We start from the raw sequence: 27,402 nt of genomic DNA, 5'->3' as shown, positions 1-27,402 counted from the left end.
CATTCCCCCCCCAACCCACCCCAGGGCCTTTGCACTCACCCTGTCCTCCACCTGAAGCACCCTCTCCCAGACCAATTCCTGGCCTGGCTGGTGCACTATGATTGGATCCCAGCTCAAATGTCCCCTGCCCACCCACACCCCGTCCCCCTGAGAGGCCTCCTGGCCGCAGGGATCCTCAGATCATGGGCTGTTCCAAAACTGGAGAGGGGAGGTGAAGGGGAGAGGATGGGCAGGGGGAGGGGAGAAGAGAGAGGGAGAGAGGAAGAGGGCCAGGACGCGGAGAGGGGGAGGGAGATTCCTCACACCCTCTGAATAAGCCTTGCACCTGCCTTGGAATTTTCCAGCTAGGGGACCCTCGAGCAGACATCCCCATCCCCTCCTGGGGGCCAGGGCAGGAGCAAAGGAGCACATCTGGGATCTGGAATCAGGCCCCTCCCCCAGCAGGAAGCCAGCCCAGCATTTCCCAACCGGTTCTAACAAGTGACCCCTCCTACTCCCGTAAGAGGGTGGGGTTGAATTGTCAATCACATAATAATCTCCCTTGTTGCTCAACAGTCCTGGTCATCCCGAGTGACCACAGGCAGCGCTGCCCACCCGAAGCAAAAGCCGGAGGACGGGCGGCTGTCACGGCCAAGGTGGGCGGCCGACGACGCTGGGGTCTCCATGCCCCCCACAGCTGGGGCTCGGGAGTCGGGTCTCCGGCGTTAGGGGCTTCTTGCTGCCCCCCTCCGCCCATCAGCGCCCTGCGGAAGTCCCGCCGTTCCGTCCTCGGAGCCCCTCCCCGGAAGCAGTCCCCCGATGCCTCTCCCGAGGGCCCTTGCCATCCCCCTGCCCCCCCAGGGTGTCCCTCCTGGGGTTTCACTTCCCCTGCATGCAGCCTCCAGGGCCGTGCCCCCCTCTTGTGTGGGCAGATGCAAACAGAGTCGAGGGAAGCCCTTTGCACGTGCAGGCGAGCCCTGTCCCCAAGTGAAAAATGCAGAGTCCTGGGCCCTACCCCAGACCCCAGCAGGACCCAGGCATCAGTGTTTAACAAGCCTCTCATTCAGGGTGACCTTAAAGCAGGGCGTCCACATTAGAGAAGGCTGGGTTAGACGCTCCTGAACCAGGAGCCCACGGGATGGGTGAGGCCGGAGGGAAGGGGGGACGCCCAGGGATCCCACATTCACGTCCCCAGCCCAGACTTAACACCGACGCGTGGCGTAGCGCCCAGGACGTCTACCTGTGGGGTAGGAGCCCATCTGGCCAGGAGAGGGCCCAGCAGCCGGTGGAGAAACGCCAGGGGCGGCAGCGTCTGTAACAGAGCAGGATCCTGTGATTAAGGTGAGAACAGGCAACTCTCAGCTACAGGCGCCAGCCCCCAGGTATTTCCAGAAGAAAGGTATGTCCACACCCCTATAAACCACCGTTCACACCCTTCCTCCAGGGTCATAAAGCCCAACAAGGTCGGAGGCTATGAGTCTCCTGCTGTGCCGTTACTAATTACCCTACCCTAGAGGCTTCTGGAAACAACAGTGTTATCTTGCTGTTCTGGGGTTTGAGACGGGTCTTGCTGGGACAAAACAAGGTGTGGGCAGGGCTGGTTCCTTTCTTCTGGAGGCTCCAGGAGAGAATCTGTGTCCTTGCTTCTCCAGCTTCCAGAGGGGCCCGCATTCCTTCGCTCGAGGCCCCTCCTCCATCCCCAAAGCACAGCATCTCCAACCTCTCTGTGACTCTGACCCCAGGATAATCTTCCCGTCTCACGATCCTTAATCCCCTTTGCAAAGTCTCTTTGGCCGCGGAGGTAACGTGTGTGTGCGCACAGGTTCTGGGGACTAGAATGTGGACTTCTTTGGGGGCCTTTACTCTGTTGACCACAGAGGACCGGTGACAGCCCAGGGGGAACTCGGGGTCTGTGGCAGATGGGGCTGCATTCTGATTTTGACTGGCCTGTGAGGCCGGTCCTCTGCTGGTTGTCCCTGCCCCCAGCCCCCAGCCGGGAAGCCAGCTCCCAGTCTGCATCTCGGCCAGGCCCCTCCACGCACACACCCGTCTCTGCCCTGCTCGGTTCTCATCTGTACAATGGGATGAGCAATCAGGGCCTTCAGATCAAAGGGGATCTGATCTGGAAGCACCTGTGGTTCCGAGAGACGGTGCTGAACCTCACTGCAGCCTCTTCACCCCGGGGAAGTACCGCTCAGCCGTGGGCACGGTGCTGCCACGTTGGCCTTGGACCGTGCAAGACGATAGGCTCATTTCTGCTCTCTCCCCACCTACGTTATACCAGCCCTAAGCCTGTGTGGTCAGAGCCCATTTCCAGCCCTTCCTTGCTCTGCATCCCCAGAGCGGGGGCTCAGAAATGCCTGTCAAATCCGAACAAGGGCACGGCACCCAGATCTCGGCTTTAAGCTCCGTCCTCCCCCTGAGAAGCCAGGGTTCCTTGAGGAACGGCTGATTCCAGGGCTACGACAGGGAGAGCAGAGATGAGGTGTGAGCCTCTTTTTGTCCCAGAAAGTAGGATGTGCTCACAGGATGCTGGAGGTGCATCACAAGACGAAATCGGGGGCAATATGAACAACAAAATAAATAATGACAGCAACTGATAGAGTCCAGAGAATGAAATAAAGACCTCTGAGCCCACCCACGCTCAGATAAATCAATGAATACCTGGGGAGAGGGGACAGCTCTTCTCTTCAGTGGAAGGTCCATTAACAAATGTCAAAAGAACGCAGCATTAGAAAGTCACCACTTAGCAACTATCGTAATGTTATGATTTCAGTCAAGAACCTTGCACGGATGATAAAACTAGTCCTTGATTAGGACCAGAGGAACCGGCTAGTCACAAAGTCCCCAAGTATCTTCCCACGGGCTCCTTACTCATGACAAAGGGAAGAAGGGTGACGTTGACAGTGACATGTACGCTGTCAAACATCTCCTTAATCAAGGATGGACGTGAGCCGTGGATGTCACCAGGGACCAGACAAATGGACATCGAGGTCTCCTGGTCGGCCGCACGGAGGGGAACCGAACACTTCTGCGGTGTTTCTGCCCAGAGCGCCTGCCTGCAATCCTGAAGAAACAGCCACGCTTGAACTGAGCTGCACCCAAACGTTCTACAGAATATACTGGCCCAGAATCTTCAAAGTATCAACCTCCAGGCTAGAAAGCTCCACAGGCACGTGGCCACAGCACGCAGAGCCTGACCAGGGTTTTCTTTGGTGGAAAGGACATTACGGGCACAGATGGCAGGATGGGAGTGAGGTCCGTCTGCAGATTAGATAATGGTGTTGTTTAAACCAGGAGAGTTGGAAGTTTGAAAAAATTGCACGAGGGTTCTGTACGAGCAGGTCCTGGTTTGAGGAAACACACACGCCAGAGCACTGGGGGATAAAGGGGCATCGTGTCTGCAGTTTACTCTTAAACTGTCCTGAAATATAAATAGACCTGTAAATGCAGAAAGACAGAAGGCAAGCATAGTAAAATGTCAACATTTGAGGAAGCTGGGTGGGGTACATGGGAATTATTTATATTATTTCTTGTGACTTTTGTTGTCAATTTGCAAAAGAAGCTGAAACGGGAAGGGGCTCTGGGTGGATGGGGTGAGAGTCCACTGGCCACTTGGCTACTCGGGGCCAGAGAGCCCAGGAAGACAGGAGGGGCTCCCAGACCCCGCTGCCTGGGCTCACAGGTCCACCCCAATGCCAGCCAATGCCAGCTGCGCTGTGGGGCAGCTAGGGCAGGAAACACTTGGCAACACGGTCAGAATGCTTCTGGCTTGGCCGCGGCACCGACGGCAGGAATCCCCGTGCTCCAGGACTCACGGCCCCTCCGGGGCTGGGCTGCCGTGCGGGAGGCTGGTCTGGCCCCCAGGCATCCGGCGGAACCCAGCTCCTCTGTGGCGTGCTGGCGAGCACTGGAGGGCGCCCGGCCCAGTGGGATCCCCAGGCCAGGCAGGTGTCTGACTACAGGAGTCAGCACCCACGAGGCCACCCCGACCTTTCCCATCTCCGCTAATCGCCAAGGTGTAAAAATTCCGCTAATCGCCAAGGTGTAAAAATACCTCTAATCGCCAAGCATGCACGGCGTCAGGCTCTGGGCCAGGCACCGAGTATGAGGTTTTGTTTCCATCCTCCCAAAGCATCGATCCTTCGTCATTCCAATATGTGCTCAGCTGCTATGTGCTGAGCCCTGGAGGCAACTAAGCAGGTGACCAGGCTGAAGGTGACGATGTGACGAAGGGAAGCCCAGGGAGGGACAGGAGGACAGGCTGTCCCGGGCTCGGGGAGGGGCCTGGGCCCACCTCAGCCTTCCCCCCGCCCTTCCCTCCTCGCCTCCAGGACCCAAGAAGTTAGGGAGAGGGGTCCTGGAGATCTCCTAGGCCACCCCTCGGGTTTCCACGTCACGTGGCCCAGCCCTGCTCCCGGCACAGCCCCTCTCGCGCGCACATGGGCAGGTCGGGTGGGAGACGGCTCTGCCCTGGTCACACCCCTCATCCTCCGCTGTTCAGGAAGTAATCCTGCCCGGGGCCTGGCCCAGGCCCTGCTTCCTTCCCCTCCCTGGGCCTTGGTTTGCGCTCCTGGAAGAATGAGGGACGCCCCGTCCTGAGGAATCCCCGGGACTCACCTCCAAGGACAAAGCAGAACTGTGGGCACCCAAAGCTGCATTTCTAGAGGTTCCAACCCCTGCCCCTCCCGCCGCGCCCTGGAGAAGCACCAGGTGGGCCCCCATCTGTCGTAAATGCTCACTGGGCATATCCTCCTTCAACACAAGCACTGACAGTGCAGGCGTCCAGCGGCATCCTGGGTGCAATGGACGGCAGGGTGGACGCACACGCCGCACTCACCGCTTCCCACGGTAGCCTTGGCCTCCTCAGGCCCTGCTCGCCCCCAGACGGCTGACGCACTCGCTCCCGCTCTCTGGACCTCGCGGCCACCGCTGCCTCCCGGGGGCCCCACGGGCCCCCTCCTCGTCAGGCCCTCCATGACGCAGTGGACTCAGCGCCAAGGGCCCGGCATGCCGGGCTGGCCTCTGTGGAGAGAAGAGAGTGCAGGGGTCAGCAGTGGGGACCTCTCTAAGAAGACAGGCGGCCAGCACCAGCACAGATCTGCCGCCAGAGTTGGGGGAAGAGGAGAGAACGCCTCCTCTTTGCCTGGTGGACCCTTGAGCATCCTTCCAGAGCTCTGCTCACCGGCCACTTCCCCTCCAGACAGCACAGTCTGGGCGGGTAGGGGCCATTCTCACTCATCAACAGACCCTGAGGAGGTAGCTCAGATCCTGGCACCTGGAGGCTGCTCAAAACCTTCCCACCAGGGCTCCCCTAGTGGCGCAGTGGTTAAGAAGCCGCCTGCCAATACAGGGGACACAGGTTCGAACCCTGGTCCGGGAAGACCCCACATGCCGCGGAGCAACTAAGCCCGTGCGCCACAACTACTGAGCCTGCGCTCTAGAGCCCGCGAGCCACAGCTACTGAGCCTGTGCACTGCAACTACTGAAGCCCGTGTGCCACAACTACTGAAGCCCATGTGCCACAACTACTGAAGCCCGTGTGCCACAACTACTGAAGCCTGTGTGCCACAACTACTGAGCCCACATGCCACAACTAGTGTAAGCCTGTGCGCCTAGAGCCCGGGCTCCGCAACAAGAGAAGCCACAGCAACGAGAAGCCCGCGCACCGCAACGAGCGCGACACGGAAGCAATAAAGGCCGTGTGGGAACAGGGAACAGAGCAGGTGTCCTCTTGGGACATCCCGGGACCGTGGTTTAGAGATAAGCCCACTGCATCTCCCACCCACCGAGGGCTGGGAGGGACAGACTCCCCCAAAGACAGCGCATCTCCTGAGAGAAGAGTACGCAGCTCCATTGCATACGGGGCTCAGCTGGGCTGTGACTCCAGCCTCGGATTCCCAGGGGGTCCTGCTGCTCCTTATAACTAAGTCCGCGTCCTGGGGGCCTCAGTGGGCCCCGTTTCTCTCACCGGAAGAGGACTTCACCCTGTCCAGCTTTGCAGGAAATGGGCCAGGTCCCACGTTGCCCCGTGAGGGGAAGAAGCAGGTGGCAGAGGGAGGGAAAGGAGGAAGTGGCCGGGGAGGAACCAGAGACCGCTCCCCACTCCCGGGGTGCCCTTGGGCCTCCCCCCGAGAGCCGGTCATTATGCACCACTCTTTCCTGGGGCCAGAGAGGAGTGAGGCCCTTTCCGACCCGACAGACGGTGCTGCCAGGGTCTGGGGTTTGGTCACCAATTAGAGGACACAGCAGGACACAGAGCCCCTTCCAGGCACAGGTGACAGGGAGGGCGGGTGTGCAGCCTGGGCTGGGGGCTGAGGCACAGAGGCAGAGCCCCTGCCCCCATCCACAAGGACGGGAGTCAACTACGCCCCCCTCAGTTTCCACCTCGGGGACAGAGGGGACAGGAATGGCCCCGCTCACTCACACGGAGGTGGGCAACAGCAAGGCCGGGAAGCAAGTGCAAGAGAAATTCCTCTTGTCAGGTCTCTGTTCTCTGATGAAGAGCTGGGAGGGTTCAACCCCAAACCCCGACCAGGCCGGCAAGAATTCCCTCTGCACAGAGCGGGACGCACAGGGAGACAGGAGAGCGCACCTCTGAGCCCCTTTCCTGGGGACAAAACTGCAAACTGGAGAGCAGGTGTGGCCTCCTCCAGACCCACACCCCGTCCTGCGGTGGGTGCTGGGGAACAGGGGGCCCAGCAGAGACCAGAGGACGCTATGAGGAGCATGGGGCTCAGAACCCACTGGGCGTGCACAACCCCGAGAGCCCCTGGCCGGCCTCCCGGCTCCACCCGCTTCCTGCAGCAGAGAATGGGCAGCAGATGCGGGGGCGGATGGCGGCAGCTGTCGCGTCACCCCGGGGCTGGGGGCTCGGGGCTGGGGGCTGGGGCAGAGGACACGGGGCACGCAGGGTTGTGGGGGGCACAGCACTGAGCGCCCCGTGAACGCACAGAGGAGCCACCAGAGCGTCTTAAACCCTGAGAAGGGCTGCGTTCTATCCCTTGGAAGTTTCGTTCCTGTATTTGTGCAGAAAGGACAGAGGAGAGAGTGGAGGTGGGACCTGCGAGGGGTGGAGCCTTGGGTTCACTTCCCTGCCTCGAATTTTCACCAGGGTCAGGGAAGCTGGACCTCCGTCAGACCCAGCAAGGAGTATTTTCTTCAGAACTACGGACCCAAGGCTGTCCCAGGGCGGTGGCGAGTCTCCACAGGCTCCCAGAGGGCCTCAGACGCAAGTATTTGTCAACACCTGCATGCGCCAGGTGCCTCAGCCAGGTGCACTGCAGCCGGCGGGGAAAGGACATCACCCCGTTCTACAGATGGAGAAACCGGGCTGGGCTCCGAGGCGGGGGGCAACTCAACCCCCTACACACACACACACACACACACACATATATATACTCTCACATTAACACCCTCTCACACACTCACATCCCCCCCCACACAGACACCCCTGTCCATGCCCACCCTGCTACCCTTCTAGGCAGCCCCTCGCCCCCAGGGAGGAGGGAGGAGGCCGGAGGGTGCTCCCTTGCCAGAGGAAGAAGCAGCGTGGACCGGCAGGTTCCAGGAACGCAGCACTGCTGCAGAATTCTCCAGCAACCTTTGTTAAATGTCCAATGTCATTTCAAGCCCTGGTGCCTTGCACTCCCTGTGCCCTGGTCCCCGGGGGCCATCCCCGCCCTTGTCACGCACGAAGACCTCCTGGCATCTTTCAGGGTGCCGCTCCATCTGCCTGGCCCTCCTCAGCCCCCAGCCAAGCCATCGTCTGTTTCCTTCCTCTCTTTACTCTGAAAACGGCGAGCCCCACACCTGTCATCGAGGGCACCGTGGCCTGATCACAGGTGGGTGTCGGGACCGGGAAGCACGCAGCTACGCGGCTTGGAGGCCAGGCTGCTATCCCCGCTGTTCTGCTCTTCTGAAGCATCTCAGTAGGGCACTTGGACCCGTTGTCCTGCACAGGTCCTGTTTGTGGGGTCTCTATAACCCCCAGCCGGGGTCCTCGTCCCCCCCTCTCTACAGCCAGGCATCTTGCACAACCCACACCCAGGGCGTCTGACTCTTGTCCCCGCCTCCGCCCAGGAGTCAGGACCAGCCCATCAGCGCCTGTGTCCCTGCCCCACAGGCCTGCCCCCAGCAGCTCAGGGCTGGTTTCCTGAGAAAACAGAAGGCTTCGGGGCTCAGGGGACTTCCCAGTCTTGATGAGGGGCCTGCCCATCAGGCAGGGCTGCCGGGGACAGTCGTAAGCGTGGGGTTCCTGGTCACAGCCCGCGTGAGGAAGTGGGCTCTGTCTCCCTGGGAGGGTCCCTCCCTGCTGGGTCCTAAAATAGCCTTGCTCAGCCCAACAGGCTGCCGGCTCCCGACTGCAGGAGGGGCCGCCCAGCCCGCAGCCTGGCAGGTGTCCAGAGCCCCCACGGGCGGCCCTGCGGAGACTCAGGGACTGTCCTTCCCTGTGGCCTCTGGCCCCTTTGCTCTGTTCACTGTTGGGCCACCCGATGCGTCAGCAACAGGCCCCAGGTCCCAGCCAGCACCCAAACCCAGGGGACGGGAGTTTGGCACCAGAACACCGCCCCATGCCTCAGTTTACCCACCAGAGAATGAGAATGAAAACACCACCTACAAGGAGGTCAATGGATTAAAGGCTGGTGCTCCTGGGTTACAGCTGCGTTTAATAAATGCGGGCGGGACAAAGGGAAGAGATGGTTTGGGGAGGTCTGGCCAGAGCTTTCTCTGGACCCGTACTGAGCAAATGCCTCGAGGGCCATGCAGACCTCGTCCACCTCACCAAGAAGCACCTCTTGAGGGTTGTCTGGTCACCCCCTGTACTGGGGTGACCAGTGCACCCCCAAAGTCATGTCCACCGCTAACTCAGAAGGTGACCTTATTTGCGGTACGCGGACCTCTCACTGTTGCGGCCTCTCCCGTTGCGGAGCACAGGCTCTGTACGCGCAGGCTCAGTGGCCATGGCTCACGGGCCCAGCCGCTCCGCGGCAGGTGGGATCTTCCCGGACCGGGGCACTAACCCGTGTCCCCTGCATCGGCAGGCGGACTCTCAACCACTGCGCCACCAGGGAAGCCCAGGTGACCTTATTTGGAAACAGGGTCTTTGCAGGTGAGGTTAGGATGAGGTCACACAGGACCGAGGTGTCCCTGCATGCCTGGGGTCCTTATAAGAAGAGGAGGGACACAGACACACCTGGGATGCTGTGTGAAGATGGAGCCGGAGGCCAGGGCGATGCGCCCCACGAGCCCAGGGTCGCCTGCAGCGGCCAAGAGCTGAAGGACCCTCCCTCAGAGCCCCCCCCCCCCACACCTGGGCTTCAGACTTCCAGCCTCCGGAACTGGCGGAGAATTAACTTCTGTGGTTAGAAGCCCCCAGTTTGTGGCCCTCTGTTACGGCAGCCCCAGGACAGTAGTCGCCCTGGGTCCCCCGCGCCTTGAATTTCTCTGCCGTAAAGTTGGCGTTTTGGGAGGAGGATTAAGTGACCTCAGGCCTCAGACGCCGGCTCAACACCGGATACAGGAAGCCTTGTCATGGTCGGGAGCCGCCGCCCCGCAGCGCTGAGTGTCCCCGCTTAGTCCTCATGACGGCCTGCGGGAGCAAGCGCTGCACCCATTGCACAGAGGAGCCATGACGGCTCCGTGAGCAGCTGTGCTGACTCCGCCCGGCCGGGGCGGCTCTGGTGGGATCTAAACCCAGGAGGGTCTGAGTCCAGCCCTCGACACCCACCCTGAACCTGAGCTCACCCTCCACGGCTGCGCCTCTATCCACAAGCTCAGCCACGCACGGCCCCCCGTACCCAGCCCCCCGCCCCGTGGGAGGCTGCGCCCCAAGGGACCTGCAACACTAACTCCCACCAGTGTGGCTTTGCCATCCGTCATCTCTAGGAAACTCCCACAGACAGGGCTTGGGGCTCTCGGCGGAGGGGGCCGGGGGTCACTGCAGGCCGGGGGAGGGTCTCAGTGATGTGCTGGGACCACACACCCAGGGCAGGACCTGGTGCTCTGAAGCCTTGGGTCTGGGTTTCCCCTAGAACCTTCCGGTTGGGGCCCCTGGTCAAGTCACTCATCCCATTTGTTGATGGAGAAGAGGCCCAGGGGCGGTGACCTCAGAGTGGCCAGGTCACAGCTACAGTGCCACTCGGGCCGGGACACGTGGTGTCTACCAGAGGTGGCGTCAACCCAGGGTGGAGGCCCACTTGAGGCCCCCTAGACCCGGAACCCTGCTTGCTGGCGATGTTCCTGCGTCCTGGCCAGACCTTCGGGACGCGCTGGCTGGCTGCCTGCGTGAAGTGGGGGACAAGCGAGATCACGGGAGCGACTGTGCTTTGTCAAACCCGACATCATCACTGGGGCCATGGCTGCCGGCCAGCACGGGGTGCTCCCAGAGCTCTGCCCAGGAGTCCGCTAACCAGTGCCCACAGCCTTCGGGCCTCCCCAGACTCCACTCCTTCTCCCTCCCGATCCTAAAAGGTCAGAAAAGTCTCCAAGAAAGTGAAAGGCAAGACGGCTCAGATCCGACCGTGGCAAGACCCAGCTCCGTGGACGACGCCTGCTCGGCCGTCCTCGCCCGCCCGTCAGCGCCCCGTACCTGCGCCCCGCTCTGCAGGACCGCGGCACCAGGCGGCCGCTCCCAGCTCCTCGCTGGCTCGCCCCGCAGGCCGTCTCCGCCGCCCGCAGCCCAGCTGACTGCACAGTGGCCGCCACCGTCCCCTCTTCCTGCCCTACTTCCTCCCTGCACCCGTGCCTCCGGAGAGAGGCAGGCCCCACGCTGCTGCACCACCCCCAAGGGCTGGTTGATCATTAGCTCCGTCCTGGACCGGCTCCAGGCCCTGCCCCGCCTGCCCAGGGCCCGGCACCCAGGCTCAGATGTGGAGGCCACACCGCCTCAGCTGCCAGGATTGGGGAAGTCTGACAGCTGCCCCGCCAACCTCAGCTCTGCTCTCTCTTCCTCTTCCACTTACCGCACACACGTGCACACACACGTGTGCACACACAAGACATACATGTGCACACGTGTGTGCGTGCATGCGCATACACACAGCTCCTTCCCTCTGCCCCGGTGCTGCCCCGGCCCGTTGGCCCAGTCAATGGGAACGCACACAGGGGACAGCTGGGCGTCTGCTGTCCTTCCCTCTTTGTCTTTCCGCTGGGCTCCAGGCCCGACCTGGGTTTGACAGCAGGGGATCTCAGCCCTGCCTGGGAAGCCAGAACTGGGTCTCCTGGGTCTCAGACAAGAAGCAGGAACTGAACGCGGGTCGGCCCCTGGCCCTAGCCTCCCATGTGCTCTCAGGCCCTCACGGAGGCAGGGGTGTGGCTCTGGTTGCTGGCCCCAGCCCAGACCCAGGAATCAAGAACAGAGGGCCACCTTCTCCGTCCTGTGCTTGAGAAAGGCTGGACTTTCACTCATGGCCTGGCTTCATGACCAGGAACGTCTCTGAGTTCAGTGGTAATGTGCCCATTTTACAGACAGGGAAACTGAGGCCTGGGACATGATGTGGCATGCCCAAGGCCGGTGGTAACTAGAAGGTGAGCCCAGAACCAGGTCTGACCGACACCGAAGCCCCCGGGCTCGGCTTCTAACTGCGGCACTGCTGGGACGATTGCTCTCTGTCACGGGGAGGGGGTTGCCATGTACACTGGGATTTTAGCAGCATCCCTGGCCTCTACCAGCTGAAGCCGACCCCAGCTGTGACAACCATTCACATCTCTAGACACTTGTCTCCTGGGGGCAATGTCACCCAGAGTGAGAACCACTCAGGGCCGAGATATTTCTGGATGACCCCCTCCCCACCCCGTCCGTCCTTTCTCAGATCAACTCCCAGCATTAATGCAGTCACCCCAATGTCACAAACTTCCTCCCCTCCCCAGTGGGCCAGAACCCAGGCGTGAGGGGGCAGCTGGAGACGTGTGGGCGCGTGGCCAGCTCACACCAGCGAAGCCCCCACTGAGGGCCAGCATGGGGCTCGAGCCCCTCTCGGAGCAGCTCTGGCCGCTGAGGTCCAGGGCAGGCAAGCCACTCCCTCCGGGGGCCCCAGAAAGGCCAGGCCCGGAGCTCGGGCTGCCCACACCCCCAGCCCAGCTGGGCCACACCCCACACGCCACCAACATGCTCGGCGACCACAAGGCAGGAGCCAGAGGTTCTAGGTGGCCATTTTCACAGTCCCCTAAGACCACAGGCCAAGTAATGGGGGAGGATTTCACGCCACCCCCTGGGTCCCAGGGGGCCAGGCAGCCACTCCCACCAGCAGCTCTCCCTCTCTGCCCCAGGGAGGTGCGGCCTCCCCAAGCCTGGCCTCTGTCTGTGGATTGGGGCCCCCCAGTTCTCCAGCCGCCTCTCCAGAACCCCACATTGTGCGGAACATGAGCTGCTCACTTCTGCTCCCTTTGTTTTTCTGGAAACTGTGTTGAAAGAGGCCCCAGATGGGCTCCACAACCATAAAAGGGTCTGGACGCGTTTCCTCTCCTGGCGATTGTGCCCCGCTGCGGCCCGAGCCCCCGTATCCTGTTTGTCTCTGTAGCTGCATTCTTGGCCCAAGGCCGAGGGGGTTTCCAAGAGCCTCCCCCACTGTGCCCAGCATCCTTCAGCTCTGCATACCGTACCCCAACTTCACAGCGTGTACCCCAACTCTACAAGTGCACCCTAATAGCCTTCCAGAGGAAGAATGTGAGCCTTTCCAAATAAGGGGTCCCTCCTGGAAGTTGCACCACAGGGCAGCCCTGTACGGCCCTGTGTGCAAGAGGCTGGTTTCAACCCCAGCCCAGCCCAGGTTTCGGGTGCTCCTGAGAGAGTCTGTCACCCCCTGGGCCTCACTTCGTCCCTTTTAAAGGGTCAACTTGAGCTTAGAGATCTCTAAGTGCCCTCCCAGGTCAGCAGCTCTGATCCCTGCAGGGTTGTAATAAATTCCAGTTATCACTTGCCAAAAAGATGCTGGATGCATGGATTGTAGCCATTCCAGTGTATTACCACCATCCCACTGGACTGAGTAGCAAACGGGCTTAGGAGAGGCAGGACCTGCCCCGGATCAGGTCACACAGTCCCCAGGCTGACACCAGGGCTGCCCAGGGCCAAAGCGGACCCCTGACACTCTAAGGCATGAGACACACGGCCAGAGGAAGAGCTCTCAGGAACTTCCTGTGGGAAATCCTGTGGCCACCCGCCAGCAACCCAGCTGCAGCTTCTCTTTAACCATCCCTGTGGGTCCGAGGTGGCCCCCTCCCACCTTCAGCCCGCCTGGACTCTGCTCTGCCATTGTGGACGGAGGTTCCCAATGAGCTCCCAGGACGGCTCCCGCCTGATTCCTAGACCATAGACGCTGGCCCTGGGCTGCCATCCAGAGCTGGGGGACAGGGGCTGTGGGGTGCCCTGCCTTCCATCCTCTGCTTATGTTTTAACTCATGGAGCAAATAGCAACAACTGTGGTCCTACAAAGACAAAAGCAATTTCTAATTTTGTCATGTCATCTTAGAGCATTTTCAGTCCTCTGGGGCTGGGAGGGGCTGGATCAGCACAGTCCTGGGCCAGGAAAGGTGACCTAGCCCAACCCCCAGGCCCAGCTGTGATCCTCTGGACAGCCTCCCTGGCACGTGGTCCAGCCTCTTGGGGGGGTCCCACACTCTGCCTTGTGACTGCTCTGCACTTTGGGGTTCAGAGCTACCCCTGCCACCACCCATCTTGGCTCCATCATCCCAGTTCTGACTTCAAGTCCCCACCCACAAGGGGGCTCAGACAAGTTGGGGTTACAGACGTGGAAACAGACTGGGATGATGTAGCATGACCTGTGCAGTGCCAAAGGAAGGGGAAGACGAGGGAGGCGAAATCTAGGAAGGCTTCCTGGAGGTGGAAGCGCCTCAGCTGACTCTTGGAGGAAGAGGGACTAGGCAGAGAGAAGGTGTAAAGGTCTGCCTGGGGACAGGGCCAGCCAGAAGAGCACATGAGCCTGGCCTGCTCCAGGTAGGCAGCTTGCTGAAGCATCCCACAGCCACTCCTGGTGGCTGCAGATTCTGGGGGCAGGTCACCCTCTCGCCCTGAGGGTTAAACTACAACAGGCCATAAACATAAATGGTGAATCCCAGGAATGCAGAGGCCCTGGGGAGGGGGTGGGTTAGGGTTGGGGGACAGGACGACTCCCTGCTGGGTCTCTGCAACAGCCCAGACAGTGGAAGCAAGATGTACAGGTGATTCTAGAACAGGGGCAGCAGATGCTTTCCATAAAGGGACAGAGAACAAATAGGTTTGGCTTTTCAGGTCATAATGTGGGATCCACCAGAACCCTGCAGTTACAGCCTGAAATCAGGCTTAGGTGACAGGAAATGACTGGGCCTGGTCCAGTGCCAAGAAAACCTTATTTGCAAAACAGGGGTGGGATTTGGCCCTGGGTATGGGTCCTGCTCTAGAGAACGGGGCGGGATGGGGAATTCATGGAAAAGCCCCTCAGGATCACCCTGCCACTGACGCAGGAAGGAGTCACCACAAAGCATCCCTTGCCACCCCGGAATTGGGATGTGGAAAGGTTCACCATTAGGGAAACAGGGAAGAACAGAATCTGACTCCATGTTGGATCTGTTTCTTTTACTTTAATCTTTGCTTTTTGTTGCTTTTGTTGCTATAATCACTAAAAGGATGCTGCCGATAGCTACAAGCGTAGGTAATGGCCTGCCTTGGGGAACCCTGCCCCTCTGCCTGAATGTTAAACCAAAGTGCCTTTGTTCACCTCACAGGAAGACATTCTGACCCTGCCCACCTGTGAATGGCTGCAGAAAAGAAATTAACACATCCCCTCCCGGAGGCTGGCCAGGCCAGGAGATATTTTGCAAAACAGGCAAAAAAAAAAGCCTTTTTGCTTTACTTCCTCCCTGTCTCTGTTCTATAAAAAAAAACTGGCATGAGACCCAGATAAGATGGTACTCTAGGGGACTTCCCTGGTACTCTAGGGGACTTCCCTGCTGGTGCAGTGGTTAAGAATCCACCTGCCAATGCAGGGGACGTGAGTTCAAGCCCTCCAGGAAGTTCCCACATGCCGCGGAGCAACCAATCCTGTGCGCCCCAATTACTGAGGCTGCGCTCTAGAGCCCGCGAGTCACATCTATTGAGCCTGTGTGCCACGACTACTGAGCCCGCAAGCCACAACTACTGAGCCCGCGCACCACAGCTACTGAAGCCTGCATGCCTAGAGCCTGTGCTCCGCAACAAGAGAAGCCACCGCAATAAGAAGCCCGCGCACCGCAACAAAGAGCAGCCCCCGCTCGCCGCAACTAGAGAAAGCCCGCACGCAGCAACGAAGACCCAACACAGCCCAAAATTAAATAAATAAATTTTGTTTAAAAAGAAAGATGGTACTCTAGGACATTAGTCCGCCATCTTCTCAGACGCCCAGCTTTCCAAATGAAGACGCTATTCCTTGCCTCAACATCTCGTCCCGATTTATGGGCCTGTAGTGCAGCGAGCAGACCGGGCTTGGATTCGGTAACATTAGGAGAGCATCTCAGTAGAGAACGGTGGAGCCGGCACCAGCACCAGGCAGCCTGGAAGACCAGTAATGACCAGAGAGCTGAAGACTGTCCTGTGCTTGATGCCGGCTCAGGACACGATACAGGAAGCTGCACCCTTCCTCCCTCCTCCCGCTGGTTAGGACTGCAGCTGCTAAGTTATCGAGGGTTACCGAGAACGTTCCCAATAAAGACAGGCGATAGGGCTGCGAGGTAGCAAAGTCCGTCCTTCAGGCTTCGGAGGAACTGAGACTCCGGCAGAGAAAGCCCCTCACCCAAGGTCACAGGAGGGGGTGAATCCAGTACCCCCACTGGTCCACGCCAGGCAACGCCCCCTCACCTTCCCTGGTCTCTGGCTCCACATCTGTCAGATGCAGATGGGACCCGACTCAAGCAATCTCCCAGAAAGACACTCTTGCCAAGGCCAGCGCATTCCTGAGCCCCACCCGGGTCTAAGGAGCAATCTGCCTGAGACGTCCTTCCTTTGCACAACCAGGTCTGAGGTTGGAGCCCCGGACGGAGGGAGAAGCTGCTCGTCTGGAACCAGGCACCCGGCTGCCGCTGGACCTGCCGCAGGGGCTAGAACCAGGCGTGTGCTCAGCAGAGTTCGGTCCGTGTTTGTTGTTTCTGGCCTGAGCAGCTGAAACCAGGCCCAATCAAAGATGAGCAGAGCTCTAGGCCCCGTGATTTCAGGAACTGCTCTTTGCAAAACAAGGATATCGGGACTAAACAGCCTTTCCAGATGACTGATGGCCACCCGGGCCGGGTCGAAGGCCTGCAGGAAGCAGTCAGCAGTTCCTGTGGACCGGAGACGCCACCCGCAATGGCCGTGGCCCCAGCCCGTCCGGCTCTGTCTGGGCAGGCGTCGCCCTCTGTCCGGGAATCGCTGACTCTGCTGCCCTGTCTCCCCTCCTCGGCCCACGAGCTGGCCAGGTGCCTGGGTGTATTTGTGCCTGGGAATCTTCCACATTCAGAAGAGGGGTGCTCCCTCGTCAACACCCCAAATAATGTGACAGGGCACTCGGAGCAAGTTGGTAAGAAAGGACAAAGGTTGTTTTCACAGCCTATAAGGGAGCAAGGTCCGGACTGGCATGTCCTCCTTGTCACATCCTTAGGGGGGCCCTGTGGTACCCACCAGTTCAAAGTAGCCCCCTCCTTTAAAAACTAAGGGACGAGGTGGAAACTCCCCTGGTGGTACAGTGGTTAAGATTCCACACTCCCAATGCAGAGGGCCCAGGTTCAATCCCTGGTTGGGGAACTAGATCCCACATGCCACAACTAAGAGTTCGCATGCCACAACTAAGGAGCCAGTGAGCCGCAACTAAGGAGCCTTCGAGCTGCAACTAAGACCTGATGCAACCAACCAACCAACCAAATAAATAAATAAATTAAATAAATATATAAAAAAGAATTAAGGGATGGGGTTCTAAGCGGCCACACAGCTGGCAGTGGCCGTGTCTTAGAGGTTCCTCCCATCATAGGACAGGCTCGCCCCACTGCCCTGGACCATCCATCCCCTGAGTCGTGGGTGACCAGGAGGCGGCTGCCTGGAGGAGATGGGAGTAGGGGGCTCCAGACTGGGATGCACGGTGTGGCCTTCATGGCTGCCGTTTTCCCTGGGAGACTGGGGAAGTCACCCAGCTTATAAACGAGACCCCAGGGACACCCCGATCCCGTGGGCCCTCACCCTCCAGGGTTCCAGCATTCCCGAAGCGGGGTGTGGCATCCACTGGGATTCTGGGCGTTATCCCAGCCCAGGCACCGGGGGATGGATCTCGAGCTTGGCTGTGCAAACATTAACCCAGGCCCCAGCACACACTTCCCAGAGGCCTCCCAGCCAAGACCCACCACTGCAGGTGGGACAGGGCAGGAGGGCTCGGGGGGAATTTCTGCAGGCCCCCCCGATGCCGCTCCCTGCTGTGCCAGGACTACACATGGGTGATGCTGGCTGGGGGCGTAGCCCCCGTTTCAACCCCGTGTCGTTCATTTGGCGACTTCTCATCTCTGCTCCCTCTGGCGAGACCTCTAGAGCCTTCTCCCCCAGCCAGTTCTGTGCCCCTCCTGAGCCTCTCCTCACCCACTCCCCGAAACTGCCCTTGCCCAGGCCGCCAGCACCTTCCGCGTTGCTAAATCCAATGGTTTCGCCCCCGTCCTCATCTCGCTGGCCCCTCAGCGGCCACCCTCTGCCTACCTGCCACACTGCTCTGTCTACACTCGTTCTTAGGTGTGAGCGTGAAGGTCGGGGACTTCAGAGCCCTCTGCCCACACTGACAGCCCAGGTGCCACCTCACACCTGAGGGCGATGCCAGGCCTTCCTCTCGGTGGGACTGGACCACTGCCCCCATTGCCCACCACCCACCCCTCCATCCCCCGAATCTCAGAAAACAGCACCACCGGCCACTCAGCACCTGGTCCTTCACTTTCCACTGACCTGTCACACTCAGGCCACCCCGTTCCCCCGATGGTTGGGGTCCTTGGGCTCCCTGATCCCCTGTGCCCCCCACCACTTCCTCTGCATTTGCACATCCTTTTCCTGGTCACCTTCTCCTCCAGGCTGTGACCTCAACTCCTGTCTGTCTCCTTCCTGCATTGCCTCCTTCTGAGGCCTCGCTGACGTGGAAGCCACCCCTTCCCCAGCCCTGAGGGTCCTGGGCACATCTGTGCTGTAACTGGGGTTTCTTTCTAGGCTGCCGCTCGGCTAACACTCGAGGACCCTCAAGGGCACTGCCGGGGAAGTCTGCGAGCGTTTGTTGAATGACTAACAAACAGGCACCTGAACAGGAGCCCCTGTGCGAAGGACCTGCCTGCCCCAGACTCGCAGAAAGGGTAGCCCCCTGAGTTACCGCCTCAGATAGGGCAAAGCCGTACAGGACGCTCACCCGTCTCCTCCTGGCCGATTTGTAGTTCCCCCCTTTCTTCCTGGCTCTCCAGGGTGGCAGCTGGGTGGGATGGACTCAGGTCTCATCCACGGGCCACCGCAGGCTCCGAGCAGCAGCCCCGCTGCAGGTGGACATCCGCACCTGAGCCCTTCACACGCCCAGCCACCCAGCGGCAGCTTTCACAGGCCGCGGCGTGGGGGGCCTGGCTGGAGCACCCACCGATCTGGTGCCACGCCCTGTTTCCGCAACATCATCTCACGTCGTTATGGTACGTTTGTCACAACTGATGAAGCGATATTGATTGATACCTCACCATTAACTGAAGTTCATACTTCGTTCGGTTTCCTTAGCTTTTCCCTAGTGTCCTTTTCTGTCCCCAGAGCCCACTGGGGACACCACCTCACACTTCAGTATCGTGTGTCTTTAGGCTCCTCTGAGCTGTGCTGGTTTCTCAGACTTTCCATGTTTTTCATGACTTTTGACAGTTTTGAGGCCTGACCAGGTACTTTTGCAGATTGGACCTCAGCTGGGATTTGTCTGCTGTTTTTCTCAGTCCCTTTACTGTTCATTTTCAACAAACAAAATCTGCTGCGGGTTTTGGTTCCCAGTCAGGCTGGACCCGGCCCTCTCCCAGCAGGTGTTTCTAATTAAACTGCACCTGAGATGCTGACCCCCATATTCCATGCTGGAGGAAGAAGCCAATGACTCTACAGAAAACCTTGGGGACTGGACACGGGTCCGTGTCCTTGAAATGCATGAAATGATGCTTGGAAGTGCAAAGTGGTCCCAAGAGACCCTTTGTCACCTCCCAGCTCCACAGCCACCGGCATCTGTCAGGACACCCTCAGCAGGGCTGCGGCGAGCCCGGGGCCAGGCCCACCTGAGGCTGGGTTACCAGCCAACTCCTGTAAAGCCGCAGTGTTCACCCTTTGCCTGGCAGCCTCTGGCATCACTCCGCAGATGACTGCCTGCTTCTGAGACGGCAGGGCTCCGAGGGGGCGGGGGCTCTATAACAGTGACTTCTCGGAAATGACCCAGCTGTCAAATAAATCAGCGGCCGCAGAGGGTTGAGTAGGGAAGCCTGGGAGATTTTTTTCAGGTTGCGAAACTCTGTGTGATCCTGTGACAGTGGATACCTGACACCGTGCATGTGTCAAAAGACTTTAAACTTTATAGCACAAAGTGAACCTGAACGTATGCAAATAAAACAAATTTAGGAGGACAGGGGAATGCCAGGTTGGAGGCAGAGTACGACAAAACAGTGAACAGTATCACAAATGTACGAAACAGCGTCCCCGAAGAGAGGGGAGAGGGACCTGCACATCAGGCTGGCAACGAGTGGAGGCTGAAGGTTGAAGGCAAAAGACCTCACACATGGGCCCTGGGCTCAAGCTGGTCTCAAGCTGGGTTACACCGTGGGTGTGTACCCTGGGCTCAAGCTGGTCGTGTTGCTCCCCATGGGGGCCTGGGTTACAAAATCTTACGCTTCTATACGTGTGTCCAGTAATCAGAATGTGAATAATTAAGTAAATGGGTGGTGGGTGGTGACAGCCGGGTTTCTCACTGTTGGAGTGGGAGCTACAGAAAACCAAGGAGAGGAGGCTGGAGTGATCCATGGGTGACGGCTTAGAGGTGGAGACATCGCTGTGAATTCGTGTTTCACTTGATAGAGATACACAGGTTACATATAGATACACTTATTAGGTATGTGTGTATACGCGAGTTAGGATACATATATATACATGCTAACTTACAGATCTGCGTGTATAGATGGGTTAGTATCCACATACGTACACACTAACTTATAGATACGTGTATATATACGGATACACGTACACACGAGTAGATACTTACAGATACGTGCGTCTGCACGGGCTGGTGCACACATATATACAGGCTAACTTATAGATGTGTGTATTTACGTGGATACGTGTACACATACGTGTACACATACATGTGTGTTTATACATGGGTTCGTATACACATACACATCTGCTGAGAGGTCCTAAAAGACACCCAGGTAGCAACAAGCACACACAGAGTGCAGGTAAATCTTGGTTCCTAAGACTTTTCTCCCACAAAAGGAATCAGGACTCTTGGAGAACTGGCTGATTCTAGGACTGGGCCAGGATAGAGACACGATGAGCCTGGCTTGTAGTGGCAGAAAAGTAAGGAAGGACATGAATGAAGCAACAAATGAATGAAATCCCACCATGATGAGATGTGTCAGAGGGAGGCAGGGCCAGCTGAAAGAGCCCTCCGTGGCCAAAGCTAGAAAGACTTGAGTAAAAAAAAACTAATTAGCGTTAGATTATAACCCATAATCCCTGTCTAATCAGAAAATTCCCAATTGAGGGGCATTTTACAAAGCACCAAACCAAAACTCCTCAAAAACAAAAGAATTCAAATAAGAAAGGCTATACAGATGGCCAACAGGCACATGAAAAGATGCTCAACATCACTAATTATTAGAGAAATGTAAATCAAAACCGCAATGAGGTATCACCTCACACCAGTCAGACATCATCAAAATGTCTACAAACAGTAAATGCTGGAGAGGGTGTGGAGAAAAGGGAACCCTCTACACTGTCGGTTGGGAATGTAAACTGGTGCAGCCACTATGGAAAACAGAATGGAGGTTCCTCAAAAAACTAAAAATAGAGTTGCCGTATGACCCAGCAATCCCACTCCTGGGCATGTATCCAGACAAAACTATAATTCGAAAAGATACACGCACCCCTATGTTCACAGCAGCACTATTCACAACAGCCAAGACATGGAAACAACCTAAATGTCCATCGACAGATGAATGGGTAAAGAAGATGTGGTACATATATACAGTGGAATACTACTCAGCCATGAAAAAGAAAGAAAGAATGCCATTTTCAGCAACATGGATGCAGCTAGAGATTATCATACTAAGTGAAGTAAGCCAGACAGAGAAAGACAATACCATATGATATCACTGATATGTGGAATCTAAAATATGACACAAATGAACTTATCTACGAAACAGAAACAGACTCACAGACATAGAGAACAGTCTTGTGGTTGCCGAGGGGGGGGTGGGAGGGATGGAGTGAGAGTTTGGGATGAGCAGGTGCAAACTATTGTATAGAGAATGGGTCAACAACAAGGTCCTACTGTAGAGCCCAGGGAGCTATATTCAATATCCTGTGATAAACCAGAGTGGAAGAGAATATGAAAAAGAAGATTTATATGTATAACGGAGGCACTTTGCTGTACAGCAGAAATTAACACAGCATTGGAAATCAACTCTACTTCAAAAAATAGAAGAAAAAAAAAGAAGAAGAAGGAAAGTCTGGGAAATGGTCACAGTCCAGAAGCCCTGGGAGATGTGACTAGTAAATGTCACATGGGGTCCTTGATGGGGTCCTGGGACAGAAAAGGGACATTAGGTAGAAACAAAGGAAACCTGAATGACGTATGGGCTTCACTTAGTAATAATGAGTCTATTGGTTCACTAACTGTGACAGATGTATGGAACCGATGTAAGATGTTAGTAACAGGGGAGACTGGGTGGGGCTTACAAAAGCTCTCTGTGCTATATTTGCAATTGTTTTGTAAATCTAAAACTGTTCTGGGGCTTCCCTGGTGGCTCAGTGGCTGAGAGTCCGCCTGCCGATGCAGGGGACACGGGTTCGAGCCCTGGTCCGGGAAGATCCCACATGCCGCGGAGCAACTAGGTCCACGAGCCACAACTACTGAGCCTGCGCGTCTGGAGCCTGTGCTCTGCAACAAGAGAGCCCGCGATTGTGAGAGGCCCGTGCACCGCGATGAAGAGTGGCCCCCGCTTGCCGCAACTAGAGAAAGCCCTCGCACAGAAACGAGGCCCCAGCACAGCCAAAAGTAAATAAATAAAAAAAATACGGGAGTCCATGTATTTAAAAAAAAAAAATCACATCTTTTTTTTTTAAAGAGGCCCAGTAAGGTGGAACAACCTGCAAGTGTGGAGAGAGAAGGATGGAGGGCGTGTCTCAGGCCTACTTGCCGTGTGGCCTCGGGCCAGCCTTGGAGCCGCCCAGCCTGCACGAGGAGGCCGAGAGGGGCCGAGCCTGGCTCTCCTTGTGCTCTCCTTGCGGTCCGAGGCACTGGGAGAGCCAAGGCAGGCCTTCAGCGGAGGCCCCGGTTCCAGCCACGACCTGGTGGTGATCTCCGGCAAGTTACGCCCCCTCGAGCCTCGCCTCGGGGCCGGGCCCCTCCACAGGTCACCTGAGAATTGTAGGCTCTGTTTTGTGTAAACAAAACTCAGCCTGGGGCCTGACCCGCAGCCCCCGAGGTGGGGAGGGGGAGAGGGAGAGTCACCAGGCTCTCAGTGCCTCGCCTGGGCCACAGGGCTGCCCCTCACCCCGCCCCGTCCCGCCATCAGTCTACGTGAGGTCTGCAGTGCACCCCAGGGCCGCGGGGCAGGGACGTTCCCCACCCCTTCCACCTCCGCCCCGTCCCCATTCAAAACCCACTCTCGGGCCCACTGCCCAGTGTTGCAGGGACTTTGGCCCCTGGGGGGTGGGGTGGGGGCTGGGGGAAAGAGGAAGAGCAGAGACCCCCGGTGCTGATGCCCAGGGCAGGCGGGGCAGTCTTAGAGGCAAGGGGAAGCCAGGACCTGGCCCCCAGCCCAGGGCTTCTGTTCCTCTCCAGGGCTGTGGGCGCCGTACCCCCTGGGCACACCGTCCTGAGCCCCAGCACGGACGCTCGCCTCTCGCAGATGGCAAACTGAGGCTCAGAGGGGGAGGCGCTTACTCGCAGGCCAGGGGCTCAGCCAAGATCGGAATCCCTGGGGCTGCTGCCTCCTGGGCCCTCGAGAGCCCTCCCCGCTCCCCGCTATGAGCCCCACCCCGGGGAGGCACCTCCTGCCTCACAGCTGCCACCCTGACAACGTCCAGCTTCACCACCAGCCCTTGGCCCCTTTCTCAGGCGCAGGACCAGCTGAGCACTGCCCTGCCGCTCCCCGGCCAGGACTGTTTTGGGGACACACGCCCACCCTCCCCTGGCCTCACCTGCCCCAACAGGTGACCCTCAGCGTGGGGCTGGGGGCCGCAGCGTAGGGGCGGCTCCTCCTAGAGCAGTCCTGCCCGGTGGTCTGGAACTCACCCTGCCAAGGAAGGGAGGGAGGGAGGCTCCCGGGGCCCCTCGGGACGGTCGCTGGCTGTGCGATGCCTGTCGCGGGCAGGAAGGCGCACATCTGCAGCAAGCTGGCCCTCCAGGCTCTGATCAGGCGGCCCGAGCTGTCAGCCCGGGTCATTGGCTGTGCCCGCGGTCAGCCCGCCCCGCCAGGAAGGGGCCGAGTCTCCTCCACGACCTTCCTCCTCCTCACCGGCCCGTGGAAGTCAGCAATCCCGGGTCAGCATTCCTGAGCTGGGCGGGCAGGGGAGGCACCCCCCTGGTCCCTGTACCGCAGAGAGGCAGGAGGATGGGCCCTTGAGCACGGCTGGGCTGTCCAAGAAGAGTTCGCCCCTCTTGCTGGGGCCGGTTTCGGTAGCTGGGAGCTCAGCAAACATCCACTGAGCAACTGCTGTGTGCTGGGCCCTGTGCGAGGCAACAGCAGATCTCAGGGCGTCCAGAGAGACCATTTCCCAAAGTAGTTCCTCCTGGGTCACCGGCGGTGTCCTTAAAGTTACAGATCCTCGACTCCAGACCCACCGCATCAGCACCTTCCAAGGCAGGGCCCAGAAATCTAGATTTTTAACAAGTTCCCAAGGGGCCCCTGTCATCAGGCAAGTCTGAGCACCCCGTCCCAAAGACACGTCTATGCTCAGACATTCAAATAGGTGGGCAGAGTCACCTGTGACAGGCAAGCCTCCCGTGCCCCTCCACAGATCCCTGAACCACGAGGGGCGGGGCCCCTGCTCCCAGGACTGGCCATGTGACTTGAGGCAAGTTTCTTAACCTCTCTGTGCCTCCCTTTGTTTTTCTTCTGGCCAAGCCATGAGGCATGCAGGATCTTAGTTCCCCAACCAGGGATCTGGGGATCGAACCCGGGCCCCCTGCAGTGGAAATGTGGAGCCCTAACCACTGGGCAGCCAGGGAAGTCCTGTGCTTCTCTCTCCCTGTCTTTGAAATGGAAGAATGCTAGATACTCGGCCCCCCCATCAGTATTCGTGAGAAATAAAAGAGTTAGTAATGGTCAAGGGCTCAAAGCAATGCCCTACGTACACATGCATACACACACACACACACACACACACACACACACACACACACACACGCACACCCCAGCTGGGCATTTTTATCAGGCATCCTGCTGGCTCTGACTCGGCCACACGAGATGATCTGTGCTGTCTTGGGGGAAGAGCTGGCTTGGGCAGGAGGCAGGAGGTGCTGGGCCCGCGCTGGCCTTGGGGCTGGACAAGAGCTGGCCGCTCAGTGCCCGCCACCCATGTGGACGGACGAATGAATGAGTGAATGAATGAGGCACAAAGTGTCTGACATTTTCTTTGCTTTTACTTACAAGAGCACAGAGTTGGTTCCCACAGCGCCCCGCTGGCTGACACCTGATAATACTGGTCACCGTGGTCCCTGACACTCTTCCTTCAGTCCAGAAACCTGGGCTCGCTTCCTGTGACCCCTTGGGCTCACCTGGGCTCGCCCTGTCTGGCCTGTCCCAGGACCGGGGCTCTGGCCTCAGGGCTCACATTCCTGCGGTGTCAGCAACCGTCAGGCCACAGGCGAGGGGCGCAAAGACCGCGGATTCGTTTTCAACCACGGAAAGTAGAGATTTCACACTAAGATATCCGGCTGCTCTGGAAAGTCGGGAAGCCTGGACACACGGGGCAGCCTTCCCCCGCCGCTCACCAAGGGCCTGCTGCCCCTGCATGGAGGGTGAGCTCTCCCATGGCCACGGCCACCAGGGGCTCCCCTGGCTCCCGCGTTGGCGCCCTGCGGGCACTGAGCTGTGACCCCGCTTCCCTGGGCCAAACCCTGGCGGCTTGGTTCCCAGGAACCTGCGCGGGGCCCTGAAATTCCTAGTCACCCCCACCAAGCTCTCTAATGCTGCAGGCCTAGGCTGACCTGCAGGACCCCACCCGGGGGCCAGGGGAGGGTGCTGGTCCCAACCCCGGGGGAGGCCAGGCCGGGGGCTTAGAGGTAGTTAGGTCCGACCACCCTCCTCGGGGGGCCCTCCCCCAGGTCGAGGGCTGGCAGGGTGCCACGCACCTGCTCAGGCTTAGATCCCGAGGGCTCCCATCCCCCAGCCACTGCCCATTTCCAGGGTTGGAGACCAAGGCCCCGAGGGGCCCAGCAGCTTGGACAGACTCTCCCCCTGGAAGTCCCCTAGCCAGGGTCCCACTGCAGGATTTCTCCTGCTCAGGTCTCGAGTCTGGAAGCCCTCTTGTGCTAGAGACCCTTCCCCTGCCCTTCCGTAGCCCCGTGGGTCCTCTCACAGGGCTGAGCTGTGTCAGGAGTCCTGTATTTTCTTTTCCTTTAAATTTTTTTTTTGCACTGCGCTGCATGGCTTGTGGGATCTTAGCTCCCCAACCAGGGATCGAACCTGCGCCCCCTGCAGTGGAAGCGTGGAGTCCTAACCACTGGACCGCCAGGGAGTTCTCAGGGAGCCCTGTATTTTCAATCCCGGGGTCACTTCGGACAATACACAGCTCTCTCTGGGCCTCAGTTTCCCCATTTGCAAGTGGGAAGTGGATGGCCTGGGGACCTTCTGGGGACCACGGCTCTGCAGCAGACACCTTCTTCCCAACCACCAGACCGCAGGCATCGCTGCTCCTCTCAGCGGTGCTGGCTGAGGGGCCCGAGGCCATTGTGAGCCTGCGTGGGATGCCCTGACGCCTCTCCTCAACCACACAGCATCCTCACATCCGCCTCCTTGAACCTCATTTCGATGGGCTCAGGATTGGTACAAGGAACACGAGGGCTTCCCTGATGTACATGAGATGTACAAACCATCTCGCCTTGGGGATTGGCGCTGTGGAGCCCAGAATTCACTTATAAACAAACAAATCGCCTACATCCTAAATTTCTTGTCTTAACCTTTTAAAGACCATTTTGGAAATCTTGCTTGAAAATAATGAAAGCCAAGGGCACCAGCCGTGATCCCCAAGAGGGAGCACAGTGGACTGGGGCTGTCTTCCGGGTGAGTCTCCCCAGCGTGGAGGGGCCGGGGTGAGCCATGCAGCGAAGGGCAGAAGGTGGCCTGAGGGGCAGGCGTGACCCCTCCACGAGCAGCTAGAAGACCCTAGAACGTGTGTTGACGGGGCGAGATACCCACAGCCGGGAAGCAAAAGCTATGAATTAAATGGACAGTACTTGGTCTGATCCCTTCTGGGATAAGCAGAGCTCCCTGCGGCCAGAGTGACATAGAAACAGGGGCAAAGACAAGGCTGAGACCTGCATGCCCGGTGGGGACAGGCATGACCCCATGGGCACAAAGCAGCTTTATATGTGAGTAGGAGGTTGGGGCAACACCCCAAGGCCACGTGGACTTGGACTTGGTTCTTGGGACAGGGTCATGGGGGCTATCTCAGCGCACTCCCATGAGGTCGCCTGGGGCTCCCTCCAGGACTAGGGTCCATCCCAGCCCACAGACAGCGGGAAGTTGCCAATTACTGTAGATGTTATGGCAGGATAAACACTGACTACACGAAGATATTCTCAACGTATCCTGCGAGGTCAGGCTGAAGGAGGGGATTTCAGAACATCCTGGATGATCAGAGCCCATCTGTGGTTTTGAAAATGCTCTTTAGAGGAAGAAAACTGGACAGAAGAATATGAAAATGTTCTCTGTAGTCATCAGGGTGATGAGGTCGGGGCCATTCAATGTTCATTACACGCTTTCTGTATTTTCAGGGTGTCTCACTTTAAAATCAGAAGATAAGGGCTTCCCTGGTGGCGCAGTGGTTGAGAGTCCGCCTGCCGATGCAGGGAACACGGGTTCGTGCCCCGGTCCGGGAAGATCCCACATGCCGCGGAGCGGCTGGGCCCGTGAGCCATGGCCGCTGAGCCTGCGCATCCGGAGCCTGCGCTCCGCACCGGGAGAGACCACAACAGCAGTGAGAGGCCCGCGTACCGCAAAAAAAAAAAAAAA

At 58.5% G+C, this 27,402-nt stretch overlaps 1 protein-coding gene across 2 annotated transcripts in view; it reads right to left on the bottom strand.

The window, feature by feature from the left end:
* The window catches only part of SH3TC1 (SH3 domain and tetratricopeptide repeats 1), a 36,748-nt gene extending 26,058 nt beyond the window's left edge, over nucleotides 1–10,690 (bottom strand). The window contains exons 1-3 of one of the 2 annotated variants that reach the window (XM_060013034.1): nucleotides 10,571–10,690; nucleotides 4,820–5,004; nucleotides 1,220–1,291 (exon numbers count right to left, since the gene is read on the bottom strand). In XM_060013034.1, coding sequence (XP_059869017.1) covers nucleotides 1,220–1,291; nucleotides 4,820–4,958 — 211 coding nt within the window. In that variant the 5' untranslated portion in view covers nucleotides 4,959–5,004; nucleotides 10,571–10,690. The remainder of the gene's footprint in view (nucleotides 1–1,219; nucleotides 1,292–4,819; nucleotides 5,005–10,570) is intronic. The other variant, XM_060013036.2, reaches the window with a different exon arrangement.
* Nucleotides 10,691–27,402: the final 16,712 nt, after the last annotated feature.

The sequence above is a fragment of the Delphinus delphis genome, chromosome 5 (assembly GCF_949987515.2).
Source record: "Delphinus delphis chromosome 5, mDelDel1.2, whole genome shotgun sequence".
Taxonomy (NCBI): domain Eukaryota; kingdom Metazoa; phylum Chordata; class Mammalia; order Artiodactyla; family Delphinidae; genus Delphinus; species Delphinus delphis.
Note: the sequence above shows the minus strand (reverse complement) of the source record. Positions and strands in the feature narration are given on the sequence as shown.